The sequence below is a fragment of the Polypterus senegalus genome, chromosome 16 (assembly GCF_016835505.1).
Source record: "Polypterus senegalus isolate Bchr_013 chromosome 16, ASM1683550v1, whole genome shotgun sequence".
NCBI lineage: Eukaryota > Metazoa > Chordata > Cladistia > Polypteriformes > Polypteridae > Polypterus > Polypterus senegalus.
In genome coordinates this window covers 90,894,146-90,912,004 of record NC_053169.1, presented here as the reverse complement: position 1 = coordinate 90,912,004, position 17,859 = coordinate 90,894,146, and the positions used below count along the sequence as shown (strand labels likewise).

Sequence of the window (17,859 nt, the reverse complement as noted above, 5' to 3'; positions counted from 1 at the left end):
TCAGACTGGCAACTGGCACATATCTCTAGCCTCAGGACACTGTGCAAATGGAAAAAAATATTTGATACATTTGCAGGTTAAAAAATGTAATCCATTTTCTGTTTAGTTTCTGCATTGTTATTCATCTTACGCTATTTTGTATAGGTCATTTGAACTTGAATTTGTTGTTGTGTTTAATATTTTAGTTTTTTTTTTTTTTTTGCAATGTAGCTATCTGAATTTAAATGTATTTGGTTTCACTGTGATAAAGTTAGGTTTGTTACATTTGAATTAGGCTTCTGTTTTCACATATGGAGAATGTCCTTAAATTTTTGCATTTTTTTCCAACATGCTGTATTTCCACAGGCAAGCACCTTTTTGATAAAAGCTATTTTGCCACTGGTGATGTGTGAATCTGACTGGAAATGGGACTGGCCACAAAGTCTGTACATAAACAGATTATGTTACAGACTGACACAAGTGCATTACTGCAGGCAGATTGCCACTAGCAGTTGTCATTGAAGATTACATTTCACTGGTAGAATGTCATGTACATGTTTCACATCTACCTAATGCAAAGGACTGCTAACATAATTAATGTGTTCTTTATAAGCAAAATCGTGTTACCTGGAAATGTAAAAATGAACATTATGTACATTTAAGAAAGGCATTTTCCCCATAGACAAAATATTAATTCAAAACTGTCATTAATGTATTTTCTATGCATTTTTCTTTTCATATTTAACAATTTAACCGTTTTAAAGATTTTGTTACTTTTATGTTTGTTTATTTTTATGTTTTTATGAAACGAAAAAACAATTTTATTCAGGCTTTCTATTTGGTTTGAAGTTGTCTATGTAAATGTTTTGACTTGTAATTTTTTTTATAGAGTTATGCTATGTAAAATACAGTACATGTTCCTGGAACAACTCCTTTAACTTTTAAGTAAAATATGGTCTTAGTTTTATGCACATGGTTTATTTTGCTTGTTTAACTGTGAAATGCTTTAATTGGATCTGCTCTGCTCCTTGAATGCTAGCAAGGAAACTTTAGCTCAAGCTAAGAACGGCAACTGTTTAACCCTTTACTGATATATTAAGACCTTCTGCATTTAGTAGAGTATTAAGAAGTGGTATGTTTTTATGAAAGAGAATTACACTACAACTTTTGAGCTGCATATTCAATAGCTTTCAAACTATACTAGGATTTATATTATACTCTTATTGTTGAAATGCATACATCTTATTGGAAAGTACATTTTACATTGTACCTTTTTATTTTTTGCAATACCAATTTAACACTATTCAAGTTGATTTAAAACATACCAATTAGTGTGTTATTTTGTCACAGATCCCACATATGATTTATTTGTTCACTAAATTTTATGTTCATCTGTATTTTTCTTAAAGAGGAATTAGTTTTGAATAACAAACAGATACACATCACATTGGCTTATAGAGAAGCAGTTTAGGAAATTGGTATCGTTTAAAATAAATTTTAGTGAAAGTGTGTATTAAATGAGTTGAATAGTTGACAAATGAACATATGAGTACAAAAGGATATTGAAATAAACTTGCACGTGTTGTGAAAATATCAAATTGTGGATTAACATTACTTTCACACAAAAGTACCACATAGAAAATACTGAATACTGTATATGCTCATGTATAAGTCGGGTCTTGAAACTCGAAAAATCCATCATAAAATCAGATCCTGACTTATATGCCCGTTCAGAAATGCAACACTTAATTCATTTATTTTTTAACATCATCTTGCCTCCTCTAATCTCACATTAGTTTCTCAGATGCATCAAATTTTGATGAAGCAGCACATTTACCAATTTCTTTCGCTACTTCAATGCAACTTCATATTTTCTTCTGATCGAGCGCTCCATCGTAGATAAGGGATGCTCTTACGATAAAGGTGTATGAGGATATAAGATACAAAAAACACAAATCAGACCAAACGTTGCTTCGGAATAGTTCAGGTATTACCGTGTGGTCACGTAGACACAATAGAGAGAGAGAGAGAGGTTAGGAGCATGTGCTGATACAGCGCATTGCTGCACCCACATTGAAAAAAATGGCTGTGTGCTCCATGGTTACTGTCTCAGGTGGGTGTTAGCATATCATAATCCCTTGTACCAATAGCGTGAGTTTTCCACATTCAACTTATACAACCAACATTATAAAACACCAGAAATTATACTGTAAAATCGACTACCGACTTATCCACGAGTATATACAGTATTTTTAATTAGGCAAAGAGTTCAGTTCAAAACAAGAAATTGTTTTTTCTGTCAAATTGTTTATGTATATCGGCAGCCATTGCTGCTCACCTGATGGGCTTTCTTTAAAGCATTATTGTTAAATTCCCTCAATTAGAAATAATTTTTAATAGCTTTGTTGTAAGATAAATATAAATTTAAGACGGATCAGTTGAGACCATTTAGTCATTTTATGTAGCCTCCTTAGCATTAGAGCTGAGCTGTGAAAACCGTGCTTAAAAGCGTTAGTCCCAAGTGTCAATCAGGCAACTCTACAGATGCGTGTTTGTTGTGTTAGAACTGATAATCACTCAAGCTGTAAAAGTGCTGTCAGTGCTGCCATTCTTTGAAAAAATTATGTCTGAGTGTAGGTTTTCACTAATTATGAAATATCTTCACTTTACCAACAATGAAGACTTTGATGAGAATACCTATCCAGCACCAAAAATGATGAAAATTTGGGAGATATACCAGGCGATTGTAGTAAAATTTTGGAGCGTTTACATTCCGGACAGTGATTTCAGCATCGATGAAAGTCTCAGGGCTAATAAGGGCAGACTGTCATGGATACAGTACATTGTGTCAAAAAGTGCAAGATTTGGCATAAAGCTTTATTAGTACGCCATTGCTGTCTTTGCTGCCGACTTTGATAGATGCTGTGCTGGGTCAAGGTTACTGTGTAACCATCGTCAATTTTTATACTTTGCCAGAGCTATTTGACATCTTGCTGCAAAGAAAGACTGGTGCATATGGAACAATGCATCTTAACCGTTGAGACATACCTGAAAACTTGGGCAGAGCTAAATTACAGTGAGGTGCTCTAGTAGCTTGGCAAAATGGTAAAATGCTTGCACTGAAATGGAAGGACAAGAAAGATGTTTGTCTTCTTAACACGGTACATAATGCAGCTACAGTCACTGTGTAGGCAAAAGGCAACAAGCAGGTTACGAAGCCTTGTGCTGCAGTCAACTACAATAGCATGATGGGTGGCGTAAATCATGTGGATCAAGAATTTACTTTCTATCCCGTTATGCGGCGGCAACAAAAGAAATACTACAAAAAGATATTTCGTAATCTGGTGGAACAGTACATTTGGAGTGCATTCGTGTTATACAAACAAAAAGCTGACAAAACTGTATCTCATGCAAACTTTACGTCTGCTTGTAGAACAAATCCTTGCCACACATCCACCGTCCGCACTACCGTTAAAGAGACACGGTCGATGCAGCACATCACGGATCAATCCTGAGTGTCATATTGGTAGACATGTTATTGATTATATACCACCAAAAGTAAAAAAAAAAATATATATATATATATAACTTGTATGTGTGCAGTGTGCTGTTCAAAAACTGATAAATCTGGAAAGAAAATCCAAAAAGAAACATGCTATTATAGTCCTGACTGTGATGTTGGATTAAGTCTTTCACCATGCTTTAAGATTTACCACACAAAGGACTCCTTTTGAGATTATATACTATTTTGGCATCATCAGTAGTAGTATTATTATTGTTGATTTCATATTATTATTTTTATTCATCATCATCATCATTATCATTATTATTATTATTATTATTATACTTTTGGTATTTAATAAAAATTTAATTTTTGATACCAAAAAATGCAATGCTTTTTACATGTTATTTTGTAATAAAATGCAACACTCAGAAGATTAATTATATTTGATCTTATTTTCCTATAGTTTTACTTCTGGGTGTTTTTGTTAATCTTCATTTCTTGAGTAGCAGTTAATAAACAGCCATGTATATTAAATTTTACTATTTTATTTTGATTTATGTATTTATTATGTTGGTAGGAGATTGGTGATATACTGCAAAGCCGAGGCAAAGAAGTTGGGGTGACCACAGGACGGAAGAGAAGATGTGGCTGGCTGGACCTTGTTTTATTGAAGTATGCCCACATGATTAATGGATTTACTGCGTAAGTAAAAAATACATACAACTTTTAAAGGACCTTTTCATGTTTTCTGTTCTAGATTTACAGATCACATTTATAGCTGATTGAGAATTATGTAATGCACATAAGGGAAAGAAAATACTAATCTGGGTTGCTATAATAAAAATGTGAAAGAACCTTTTTTTAAAACAAAAAAAAAAAAATCATAAACACTGCAGGTGTTTCATTATGAAAATAAACGGTACATGACAGTTATAAAAATGAAGCCATGACTAGTAGCCACACATCTTTGAAACCACCAATAATGATTATTTCAGTTCTACAGTAACTGAATTAAGTAGTTTTTAGAATGTTATGTAAGACAACAAGGTACTAAGTTTTATATTAATGTTGCAATAAATTGAAGTATGATTTGATTTTAGTGTTGCACATCTATGAACATTTTATAATTTAATTTATGTAATGAGTACTGCATTCTTTAATTTTGAGTGATGTGTCTTCATTCTGCTGGAGAACCTTTGCTTTCATTATTTGAACGAACAGTGCCTGCCAGGTTTTTGATATACTGGTTGCAGTCTAATAGGTTAATTTGTAGCTTTGAAATGGTTTGCTCTTTTTTCATTAATAATAAATGTATAAATTGTTTTATTCCTACAGACACTCCCAATGGGTGCATTTGTTAGCTGTAAAATGTTTTGTTTTATAGCTGACAGAAGAATGCACTGAGAGTCTCTATTTTTAATAGCCATTTTGTGGTTTACCCAGGTTGGCCAGTTGCCCACCAGATCTTGGGTGTATTGGGACTGAAATATGGCTGGATGCCTTAGTGGACACCAACTTCATTTAGTCACCTTTTACAGTAAACAGAAGAGGATATACAATTAGTAAATTGTATGCAAATTATAGATAGATAGATACTTTATTATCAGTTTATCAGTGCGACCAGTACAGTCTTTTTAAAAAGGTGAAAATATTTCTGTGGGTTTCTGTATGTGTCTGCAAAGAGATAAGGATATACAGTATGCATATAGGTATATATATAGTGAAATATACACCATCGGGCTGAGACTGATTGAATCAACAAATGATTCTGGCAAACATTCAGTTCACTAAATAGTCACCGGCACTGAAACGGATAAATAATTGATTAGAGTATCTTGATAATGCTGTTCTACAGTTTCATTAAAATACTTTAAAGTGTAAAAAGCTCAAATGACAGTGTCTGTTCCCTACAAATGTACTATTTCACAAACTAACACATTTTTTAACAATTTGAATAAAATACCAATGGAGCAAATTAAGCTCAAATGAGTTGAACATAATTAATATTAGATGCAGCACAAAAATCATTACAACACAGATGCATGTAAGTAGCATAGTACAAAATACTGTTTTTAGTGCATTGAGTGAAGTATTAAATAAGTGAGTAATTATTTCTGTTACTTTATTTAAACTTTCATCTTTGAATTTTTCTAGAATTGCTGTATTTTAATTTTTTAAAAAATTCTAAAAGCAAACATTTTAAAAATGTTTATCATTCTTGTTCAATACCTATAGTTACTCATTTGGAGTTGCTGTCAACTTCAGACTACCTTTGTAATATGAGTTTGATAAAAACCAGTAGCCTGATATCAATTCAGAATTTTAATATTAAAACAATTAACATTTTGACTTTCATGACCAGGATGTTGAAATGCAATGTGACTCGATCACATACCAATTTATTTTTGAAACTAAATCCAATAGCTTCACTCACAAGGCTTCCTTTTTCTTCAAAACTGCATTAAAAAGTCACCAGCATCTTTCTCATATTTTCCAAGTAAAAAAAATATATTGTGCCAAAATGCCAAGTTTCACGTTAAAGAGGATCAATACAATAAAATGTTTTGTTGGCATAGGTTAGTTATTAATTGGAATGCTATAAATTAGAAAGCTGTCACTTTAACAATTTAAGAAATCAGTTTTTGTCCTAAATTTGTTTAAAACTTGGATGAAATTCGTCTGAGGAATAATATTTTGTAAGAGATGTATATAATAAGGTTATTTTAGTTTTTACTTTTAGACAGATTTAAACATAGACAAATGTTTCATCTTTAGTATGTACTGTTCCTCCCTTCTCCTGTACTTCTAACTGTTTGCTGGAAACATAATTTCAGCATAAGAGATTTTCTTTTGATCAGTAAATGTTAATTTTACTTTAACACATTTCACAGAATAGATTTGTATTTTACCTTATAAACCAATGACTAACTGTTAAACGATAAAAGACGATGGCCATCATATTCTGTTCATTGTGCTCTGTAAACTGTCTGCTCATGCTGTTTGTTGTTTGTGTATTAAAGAAATATTTTCAAGTATTCTGGCTACTAAAAACAGATTTCCTTTTCATAAGTGTAAATCTGTCTCAAGATGTCATTAATACCTAATCATTATGAGTGAGTCCTCTCTTACATTTGTACTTGTTATCTAATAATAATACTTCCGAGTAATTCATGGTTTGAGCATTATTGATTACCTTTTTACCTAACCCTCTCTCCGTACATTAAACATAATTTTGTCAGACTTAGTTTGTCTTCAGGAGATTATTTTTAAGAAGAAAGGTAAACTAGAAATGTTTTTGTTTCCCGTTATTTCTTTATTGAAATAGAAATTGTTTAACTTGGTTCTGGGAATGGATAGGTGAAGAAATAAAGTAGAAAATCATTTAGTAGCATTTATTTACATTATTCAGAGTTCACCAGAAAGAATTGTTTCTTTTTTTATCCTACTTCTTAAAGATACAGTACCTCATCTGTTAAACTTTCCTTAGTGTTCTTGTATTGGTAACAGCAGTCCAATGTAGGAGCCTACTATGTCTGTTGTTTCCTAACTTTATAGGGTACAGTGTGTAATAAAGCAGTGAAGGCCTTAACTAATTTTGGCATATATCACACTATACACAAAGTTATTTGTGAAACATTCTAAGAATTGAAAGGAAAAAGCAGCATTAAGAGTTTATTTCTGCAAGTCAAGGATATAAAAGTTGAATGTTTACAACTACAGTATATTCATAGCACAGTAAAGTATAAAACTTTGACAACATTTCAATACATAAACATATTTCATAACGAACTAACAGCATAACAGACGTCAGTTATATTAGTTAAGCTCATGCAAATTCACACTTGGTGGCCACTTTATTAAATTCATCTGTTATCACAAATAGCCTTGCTCCTCTAAACAGCCAATCATGGCTGTAAATAACTCTCTCTCTCTCTCTCTCTGTAAAGTATTATATGGTGAAGTTTTAATTTTTGTTTTAATAAAAGTTAAAGATCTAAGCAACAGATGGTCTGTTCGGATACTGTAGATGGCAGATTGGAAACCATGTTCCATCTTAGTGAACTGGTTTTCCAGTGTGTCCCATGTCTTTTTTTTTTTATACTCCTTTACTCACTGTGAGGTAGCTGGCAGTATAACTTCCTTCTTTTTGTACCCTGTAAGCTAGATTTCTTTGCCTCCCAGCATTTGTATAATAAGCTTGATGCATGGTTCCCCTTTATTGGTGTATACCAATTACAAAGATCAGTTTCTATTACTATTACAGTATAACCTGGCACATATAACTTAAGTAAAATTACTCCAGGTGTAACTAACACTTAAATGTTTTGTTACATTTATTCAGATTAAAGTTTTTTAGTTTTTTTTGAGCAAAGGTTGTGCCATACATATTAAAATTGAAACTCATGCCTACATTTGTACAAGTTTAGAAACTGGGTGCAGAAGTAATGGGAAATTTTAATTTTGGATAGAGTAGTGTGTTAAGATACCAGTAACAATTAACATTTATTTCTCTGCAGCTTAGCTTTAACAAAGCTGGACATTCTGGATGTATTTCAGGAAATAAAGGTTGGAGTTGCCTACAGACTGAACAATGAATTAATACCTTATTTTCCAGGTATTGTCATTTATTAATGTTCATTTACCACTTTTTAATGATTAGAATAAAGCATTGAGAAACTTATCAGATCAGTATAGCAGTTTACACACTGCATTTTTAATTTAGCATCACTCTTATAAACTCCTTTGTGGAAAATGGTAGAATGTGTGGGATACAATTTGAAATCTACTGTATAATGATTTTTGTTGTTAGAAGTATAAATAAGGTAACATATACAATGTTCTAGGATGGGCAATAAAGTATTTACTTCTGTTTTGTTTCTGTTTCATTAACCAGTGTATCTTGAGTGGGATTCAAATCAGGATGATGATTTACGAAGTGGCTGTGCTAGCCACTATGCTGTTGTGCCACCCTAATGTTAAACAATATTATCTATAACCAGATATGTGTGTGTGCAAATGCGTCTTTACATTTCTATTTGCAATCTAGAAACCATTTTAGTGATATCTATGCATAACAATGTATTTCTTTCACATTTTGCATCACTATTAAACTCCAATAACATTAGCACAATGGCAGAGAATCTGATACAAAATGCCCTGTTCATGTTTAATTCAAGTTTTGGTTTTTGGAGTGTTTCAAGGAAGAAAGATTGATACAAAAAATGTAATTTGCAAACATTTTCAGATAAAAATCAGTTACGCGGTCACACTAGGATTGTGTAAATTCATTGACATTTGAGCATTGTTTAAGTTCAGGGCCTCTTCCACTTAATTTTTTATTAATAATAATAACAATAATAATAATATTATTATAGTAGAATAGCCGGCAAACTGGAGTAGTGCTGATGACCGTTTAAATGAAAATATGTAGCAGATTATTCTGGCTAGTGTTTGAGTAAAGGTAGTCCCATTTTACTTTCAGAGTTACAAAGCAAAAAGCAAATCCTTTAAATTTTAAAGACATTTCAAGATTATTAAGGAGATGTGAAGTGAGGGGAAATTTCCTAAACGATCATGGTTTTGTGAATAAATCATTTGTTTAATATTTGCTACTTCACTGTTCCTGTGAATTATAACAGAGACACAGCATCAAACTAGAACAAATATGTTATTTTAATGCTGTTAAATATCAAAAACAAGTCCATCTTATTATTTTAGGATGGTTTATTAGGCTATATTGATTTAATTTTTTAAAGTTGTATATTTATACCATCCTATTTCTGTTTTTATTTAGCATATATTATTTATATGTATTGTATTTCTTAAATTGTTTGCCTTTGCAGAACAATTCCTTATTAATATGAGAAACTCAGTAACAAATTTAATTTTTATTTTCATTCTACAGCTAATCAAGAGATCTTAAATAAAGTAGAAGTGGAGTATGTTACGCTTCCTGGATGGAATACTGATACGTCCAGTGCTAGGACATTTGAGGAGCTGCCAGAAAATGCTCAAAAATATGTTCAGTTTATAGAAGAACACCTTGATGTGCCTGGTAAATATCTTGTAGCTTGCCATATCCTTTATAGACAGGTGCTATCTAAGAGCAAAATAATTACCCGAGTTCATGAAAGTCCCATAGTTGTTGCAGGCTAGATTTACCGATTTACGTTTTGCAGTATGTTTTCTTCCCTAGTCACTTGTAAGCTACAGCACAGTTTGGGCCAGGTTATACTTCACCCTCAGAATGCTTACCTGCATGCATAATGGCTGCAACGTGTTCCCGGCGTTCTTTTGCCTCGTCCTCTAAGCACATCATCAAAAATGTAAGAGACGAGTGCACGAATTGCAGTACCAGAAAAAATGTGGACGGCATTTATGTTCAGGTTTTGGTATGTGATATCTGCATCACCGTTTGTTATCAACATGTGATGGCAACTGAACTGCATGCTTCGATTATTGATGAATGGTTCGATGTGAAGAATCATATTATCAAACTTAAATGCTGACATGCAAAAGTAATCCTGTTGCTTTTCCTCATTCGTTTCTTGCACCTGCAATACAAGTGTCACATATTCCCCATTGTAACGACGTGATACATTGAAAAAGTGCCACATACCATCTTCTGTGTTACTGTTTTCTTGTCCTGACTCAAAACACAGCGGAACTGGACGTTGTTTTGTCACCATGATGATTTCTCACACAGCCACCTTGTGGAATCCTCCTTGTATAAAAAGTATGCACTTAAGTATAGTCTGTGCACTGCTTGCGTAGCAGCAGCATCCACAACCGCACGTGTCGCCTAGTGTTAAGTATGTCCTTGGCCTTTGTGTGTGTGTGTGTTTTCCCATAATTAGAACACTGACATACTAAGTGAAAAGGAATGGACATCCTACCTAATGCCCATAACTGAAACCTGCTGTTTATATTTTGGATATCTATATTTTATATGCAGGAACAATTAGATGTTTGTTATATATTAAAATATAATAAGAAAGTTGTTGTTATGTCATGATTTAAATATCAACTTTAAACAGACAGTCTGTTTTTTGGTTGCTGGCTCATCAAAAACTAATTTTGAAAACTTACTCAAACATTTCTCGTTTCAGTGTTTTTTATGCTGAAATTGCTGATGTGACCAAATAATGCAAGCTTGTAATTTCAGATACTTTTTAATGAGTGAAAGTTTTAGCACCATTTTATTACTTCATTTTCTTTGTTTTACCTTTTCAGTATTTTATTGATGACTGTCAGATTTAATACCTAATTGTGAATTTATTTTAAATTTCAGTAAAGTGGATTGGAGTTGGCAAGTCTCGTGAGTCAATGATTCAACGGTTTTAAGAATGGCACCAGCTTTGGAAAGTCGTGCACATGCAAAAAATCATCATCACCTTGCCTGTTCATAATCCTCGGAGAGGGGCAGGAATACAGAAATGACACTTGCATGTATGCACACACCTGTGAATGTTATGCTTTTTAGTGTTGTTCTGCAATGGCATCATAGTGCAATACTGGTGCTTTGTGGGATGCAGGAAGCTAGCATCCAATCAAACTACCCCACCTACTGAAACCCACTTCCCCCATTTATTTTGTCAATGCATGCTACCTACTTCTATCCAGTGTCTCTGTACTTTGATTTCTGACACAGGTATGTGCTGCTTTTAATGTAATGATTTCAAGAAAAGCTTTTATTGTACATGTTAAAATGCCAAACTTCATAAATCTGAAAATATATTTTATGCAGGTGTATTTTTGTTTTGAACCCCCACTGTTTCTTCTTGGGGGATTTCAGATTTCTATCCCCCCAAATATTTCAAGTGAATGTGCTAGATTTCACAGGATGTGCTGCAGCCTTTACTAAAATACACTTCTTTTGTTTTGCTTTACATAAGATTTCCACTGCAAGTTAAAATATTCTGGAGCTTAAACATTTAGAAGCAAAAAATAAATGCACAAATCTGAACCTATTTTTAGATACATGATTAACTGATCTTCTTGTGGCTGATTTTGCCTTTTTGCTGCACATATATTTTCAAAATATGGTGCCATAAATAATTGCTGACCTTTAACGATTCCAAATACAGGCAAAAAATGCTCATGTTGTAAACAGCAGAGACTTTATTCCAAAGTGGCCGCTGTGTTCCAGTAGACATTTGTGACAGCTGTTTGTTTCAAACAGCAAGCCATATGGCAACAAAATATTTTGAAAAAATAGAGAGATATTAGAGACACATTATTAACTTTCAGCAGATGACTCCTTTTTGTAAAATATGTGGTGTTTAACTACAACATTGTGTTTCGGTTTGCCCTTAGTAATAAATTGATGAGCTACTTTGTTTGGCTGTATGCGAACATAAAGAATGCCTTAAAATGAACTCTTAATTTTAATCCCTGAGTTTATTTCTGATTTATACTGTAAGGTTCATTTATGTATATTTTTATAACACTTTTCTCAGCATTTTCATTCAAGGATCTTAGGCCATTTTCAATTCATAATGTTTCATTAATTTTAATATGTGTACTAATTTAACACTTGAATAGTCATGCAAATATTTTGTTATCATAGCAATATTTATATTGGTTTTTTTTCATCCATTGCACCTTCAGAAGGTAGCATATAATGTATTTGTACACTTCCATTTCTAAAACAGGGAAAGACAAAAGCATGATTTATATTCAGTGACAATATCAGCTTTAAACAAAGCATGCTGTTCTGTATGTTTTTGTTTTATGTCAAAGATTTAAATACTTTCAAGAATAAAAATGTTCAGCTCAACATATCCATATTTTTTTAAGTAAGCAGTTTCAAAAAAGGTGGAAAGGGCACAGTGGTTCAGTAATAATCGAACGTCTTCTTTATTACACTCGGCACCAGTACATAAACTCCTATTGTAGTGTTGGTAACAGTTTCCTCATTTTGAACATACCATACATATTCTATTCTTTTACACACTTTTACTTTGCCCTCATGCTGCTAAATAAAACTGTTCATCTGACTCTTTGCTTTTAAAGAGAAATATAATTAATTTAATAAATTATATGTTAAAATATTTTTACAATTTCAATTATTCCGTTATATCATGCAGCTGCCCCCTTCCCCAGGCTTTAGTGTAGTTTTGCACATGAACTTGTCATGAGTACTGTGTTTCTGTTTTCCTTTTGTACGGTAATCTTATCAGTTGTTTTAGCAAATGTTTTCTGAGTTCTTGCACTGTATAAGCTGGTGGTGTAAAATTTTTAATAAGCCTACAGTATGTGAGGTGATGGGGAAGGAATGCATGTGTTTTCCTTATACAGTGTACAGCAGTTGGACATCTTTCTAACTTATGGAAAAATGTTGAGATATTTTAAGTAAAGAGTGAGAGTTTTAATAAAAATACAATCTTTGAAAGCACTGAAAATTGCAAATAAAAATATCTTAAACATTCTTCTATAGAGTCTGATTTTTTTTTCCTCTAAAAGTATGTGCTTGAGATTCTTGTAGGATGTGCTATTCAGTAGTGGGAGATGGCATAAACATTATGATGGAATTGCCAGAATTAGAATGAAAGTTTTTTTTTTTTTTTTTACATACTTTATATGTGTTATTACCTGGGATTTTCAGGTTCTTGTTGTGTTGCTGGGTAAATAGCCAATGTTAAGTATGTGTTTATTTGGATGTCACTAAAATGCATACTTGTTAACTGTCAGGTTTGTGCCCATTCCTGCTGAGATAAGTCTATGGTTTCTCATTCTCTGTAAAGTGCAAGGAAGGTTCATAAGATGAATGGATGGATAGATAAAGATTCCAATGTCGTGTTAATTGTTATTTTATTTGATTGCTGTTTTTTTTTAATCACAAGGGAGCTTGTTTTTCTTCCGTTCATGTTTTGTTTTTTTTTTCTTCACTTTTGCTAATATAGTGTATGTTTCACAATATTTATATATAATCAAATTTTGTCACAGGAATATTATTTTAATGTCAATTATGGTATTATTTGTTTTGTTCAACTTATTGTCTTTTGAATCTGGAAGACTAGTTTTTAAAATTAAATGAGTTCAATGCAAGTAGCAATTTATAATATTTATTTAATTTACAAAAAAACTAGACAGCTATCATCCTGGAGCATGGCACTTGCTGTAGATTTTCTTCTCAATGCATCTCTTAATTGGAATCGTAGTTCTGCTGTAAATGGAACTTGTCATTTTATATGATGAGGTAATCCCTATGATTGAGACGTTAGTCTTGTGGAGAGGATTTTAGGGTTCTTGCTCATGGTTGGCATACACATTGCAGAATGGGCAGTAGGCAGACAAAGAATAATCCAAATACGACTGTCATGATTTTTTAAAATAAATCTAAGCAAACATCTCTCAAAACACTTAAGTATATAAGGACCAACTCCTGGAGCCCAGTTTTTGGGATCTTTACCAGAGAGTGCCTGATGGACAGTTGACCCACCTAACCTAGTCGCACTCAGTCCAGAAAGGACACTTACAGTCACTATAGGAACTTATCAACTATTTGAAGAGCCAGTGTCGGATGTATAGCATGTCAAGTGACTGGCAGGAGTGGGACAAATCCTGATATCCATATGTGTGACATAGGTAAAGGAAGCTTGTGCATGGAATGAAATGTTTCTGGTAGGGAAGCAGCCAGCTCTTAACTCGCTTCTGTGCTCAACTCTGCCTCTGAAAACTATCTTCCTGATTGGAGGTGGTCTTCCTCCTATTCTGTATTTAATCCACAGGAGAGAGAGAGAGAGAGAGAGAACCTTTTGTAGTTCTGGAAATACTGGACATAGCATATGCTGAGTTTGTGTGGGTGTACTTGATGGTAACCTCATTTTTATTTTGAGCTTTAGAAAGTAGAAAACATTGAAAGCCACTCTCATCGTTGTAGCTAACAACTGTTCCGAGAAGTCAGCCTTTATAGTAAAATTGGATTCATTGGAAACCTTCAGCAATCACCTAAAGGAATGACGGAGATAACTGACTTTGTTCTCATATTATCAGACCCGAGGCCACGTGTTTGCTGTGAGGTAGGTTTTTAAAATTCATTTCCATTATTTCGTGATTTCTTTGGCATTTTATTTGTTTCATCACAAAAACCGATTGCTTTATAAGGTATAACTTTTGAGTATTGTAATGTTTTAATGTCAGGCTATATACATAATTTACTAGCAATAGTTAATTCAAAACACACAAGTAAACATCATAACTATGTCCCTTTTTCTAGACAAAGAAGGTGGGCCAACACACTTAAGTATCTCAAAGATGTGCTAATTATATTAAATTAAATCTGCAATATTTGAATGTGCCCAGCAATGAATTGTCTTGCGTGTTTTTAATTGCTTTCAAAGCCTGATGGGTCCTGGGAGTGACTTATGTATTTCCTGATCTTGTAATGGACAAAGGTGGTTCAGAAACGGTTACCGTTGAACGTTTATTTAAAAACACTGCACAGAAAGTGAAGTTAATGCCGCAGCTTCTTTATGTCATTAACGACAGTCTTTTTTTGGTTATAGAGTACAAATTTACTTTAGTTGGTGAATTTAAATTCACATTTCAGTCACTTTTTGTTACAATGGAAATAAATATATTTGTACCCCCAACATCTGTAGATTCTTCTTTTGAATTTGCTGTGAATTGTTTAAGTGGTCCTGCGCATTATTTTCTGATATTCAGTGGCTGAAAAAGAGCAGACAGAATAGTGTTTTTTTTTTTTTTTCCTTAATATTTTTAAATAGCTTTGTGAATTGTAGCCATTTATCAGATTACAAAAATCACCAAAATGTTTTGGTGGAACATTGGTTTCCACTAATGACTCATGGGTTAGAGTCTTGTGCTCAAGCCATTTTCCATGTGGGATTTGCACATTCTTCCATTGTCTGTGTGTATTTTTCTCCTATTTTCCCAACATTTTGAGTGTGTGTTAGCTTAATGGGCCATTAGAAATTGGTCTCATAGTTCAGGCCATCACAATACCAAAATTTCAAACTTCAATACTATTTTCAATTCCCAGTACAATAGATAATGCAACTAAGTAAAGTTTATTTAAAAAAATTGCAATACTGTATGCATTAAAATCCTCACATTGGTAAAAGCAAAAAGAAATTCTAGTTATTAAATCAGAGAGTTAATTGAATACAGTAGTAGTCATAGCCTGGGCATTAATCTTCATGTGCATTGCAGCCCATTCCCGAAACTACAGTTCTCATCCAGCAAAAGTCATAATGTTGTGTAGGCGGATTTAAATCTTCAGCCGATTTCTACAACAGTATGAAAAAACTGCAACAAAAAAAGGGGCTGTCAAAGTTTTTTAATAAAATAAATCTGCCATTTCTGTTCTTTTAGTGAAACAGCACAAGGAAAATGCAGCAATCCGTGAAGTGACCGCCACAGCCAGCAAATCTAGTCAAATTTCACTTTAGTCACCATCCCGCAATTCACATTCTACTGTAAAAGGCAGAGAGAGGAGTAGCGCCACTGTTTTATGCAGTACCTAACATTATATAGTAAATTTGGTGAAACGCATAATTTTAAAGTCATGCGTAATAAAAAGAAAGTAGTGCACACTATGTCAGCACACTTCCCAGCAAGGATTTAAAAATTGAGGGGGTGACAGAGCCCTAGTGCTGAAGAGTGTTCTTCCTGAGTAAACAGTGCAGAATAAATCTGCCTGCAGGTAAAAAAAAAAATTGTAGATCACTGTCTTAAAACAACCTTTTAACAGGATACAAAATTCATTTTAACCTGCAGCAAACAACAAACATCCCATCCCTACTTCAAAAATAACTGTTTCTGAATAATGTTTCTGTAATTTAGAAATAAGATACTATAGAGTATAGTTAGCGAAGGTGGAGGAGTTTAAATACTTGGGATTAACAGTACAGAGTAACTGGGATTGTGGAAGTGAAGTGAAGAAGAGAGTGCAGGCAGGGTGGAGTGGGTGGAGAAGAGTGACAGGAGTGATTTGTGACAGACGGGTATCAACAAGAGTGAAAGGGAAGGTCTACAGGACGGTAGTGAGACCAGCTGTGTTATATGGGCTGGAGACGGTGACACTGACCAGAAAGCAGGAGACAGAGCTGGAGGTAGCAGAGTTAAAGATGCTAAGATTGGCATTGGGTGTGACGAGGATGGACAGGATTAAAAATGAGGACATTAGAGGGTCAGATTGCATTGGTTTGGACATGTGCAGAGGAGAGATGCTGGGTATATTGGGAGAATTGTGCTAAGGATAGAACTGCCCTGTAAGAGGAGAAGAGGAAGGTTTATGGATGTGGTGAGAGAGGATATGGAGGTGATGGGGGTAACAGAACAAGATGACGAGGACAAGAAGATATGGAAAAAGATGATCCGCTGTGGCAGCAAACCCCTAATGGGAACAGCCGAAAGAAGAAGAAGAAGTTCGGTGCAAAGTGCCAAATTGTTCATGGATCTTTGTAGGTGGCTCGCCATTGCCGTACTTGATAGAATTCTGTTTGTAACATTGCTGGCTTGCCGTTTTTGGATGCCCTTCTACTTCTGACTCTGAAGCTGCTCATTTGCAAGATTGAATGCCAGCACCTACTAAGGGTGACACATCCCTGACTTAACACCGTTATAAGAAATGGGACTGCAGCTCTAGCCATTTCTGTTAGTGGTCTGAGAGGGTCAGCTGGCACAAGTCAGAACAAACAAAGTGTATTTGTAATGTAGGCTGTAGAATTGATACCATGAAAAATGAGTATTTTGTTAAATGTTACAATTGATCCTTACTGATAGTTTGATACTTTTGACAATCCTACTTGTAATTGGCTGTAGAGGAGTGGGCCATGGGTCAGACTGCCACGCCAATGTACCAGGGTTGCTTCTGTTCCTGAACTGGATTACGTGACTTTGAAGTTGTCTGTTTTAATATGTTACCAGAAATAATCATTCACAGAATTTGCTCAAACATTACGATTTTGCAGTAGTTACTGTACACTAGACAACAACAGAGTAGGGACAGTTAAAAATGCCAACATAACTGAAATTTCAAAGTAATACATCTGGAGTTTCATAGTAGGGAACCCAGAGTGGCACTACAATTATACTAAAAGCTATTTTAATATTTTAAATGAGTGACTCAAAGGATGTGAAATCGCGTAGACGTTTAAAAGCGATTTGCATTTTGTCAAAATGAATTATTCCAGGGCCACCAAATCGACGTGCATCTCTAGATTTATGAAGCATTGTGTAACCATCTTGTGACGCCTCAGCTAGGGGAACAGTGTCTCAGATTTACTAAGCCAGGTTTCCGTGAGAAGACACAAATAACAATTTTGTACTTAATATCATTTACCAAAGCTGCTTTACCTCCAAGAAAGAGGATGTTTAATAAGCAGTATTTAAAGCTACATAGTTCT

At 33.8% G+C, this 17,859-nt stretch overlaps 1 protein-coding gene across 1 annotated transcript in view; it reads left to right on the top strand.

Annotated features, from left to right (window-relative positions):
* adss2 (adenylosuccinate synthase 2) overlaps nucleotides 1–12,915 on the top strand; it is a 63,450-nt gene extending 50,535 nt beyond the window's left edge. The window contains exons 10-13 of the mRNA XM_039737956.1: nucleotides 4,062–4,186; nucleotides 8,002–8,099; nucleotides 9,390–9,539; nucleotides 10,776–12,915. Of these exons, the coding sequence (XP_039593890.1) occupies nucleotides 4,062–4,186; nucleotides 8,002–8,099; nucleotides 9,390–9,539; nucleotides 10,776–10,828 (426 nt within the window). The 3' untranslated portion in view covers nucleotides 10,829–12,915. The remainder of the gene's footprint in view (nucleotides 1–4,061; nucleotides 4,187–8,001; nucleotides 8,100–9,389; nucleotides 9,540–10,775) is intronic.
* Nucleotides 12,916–17,859: the final 4,944 nt, after the last annotated feature.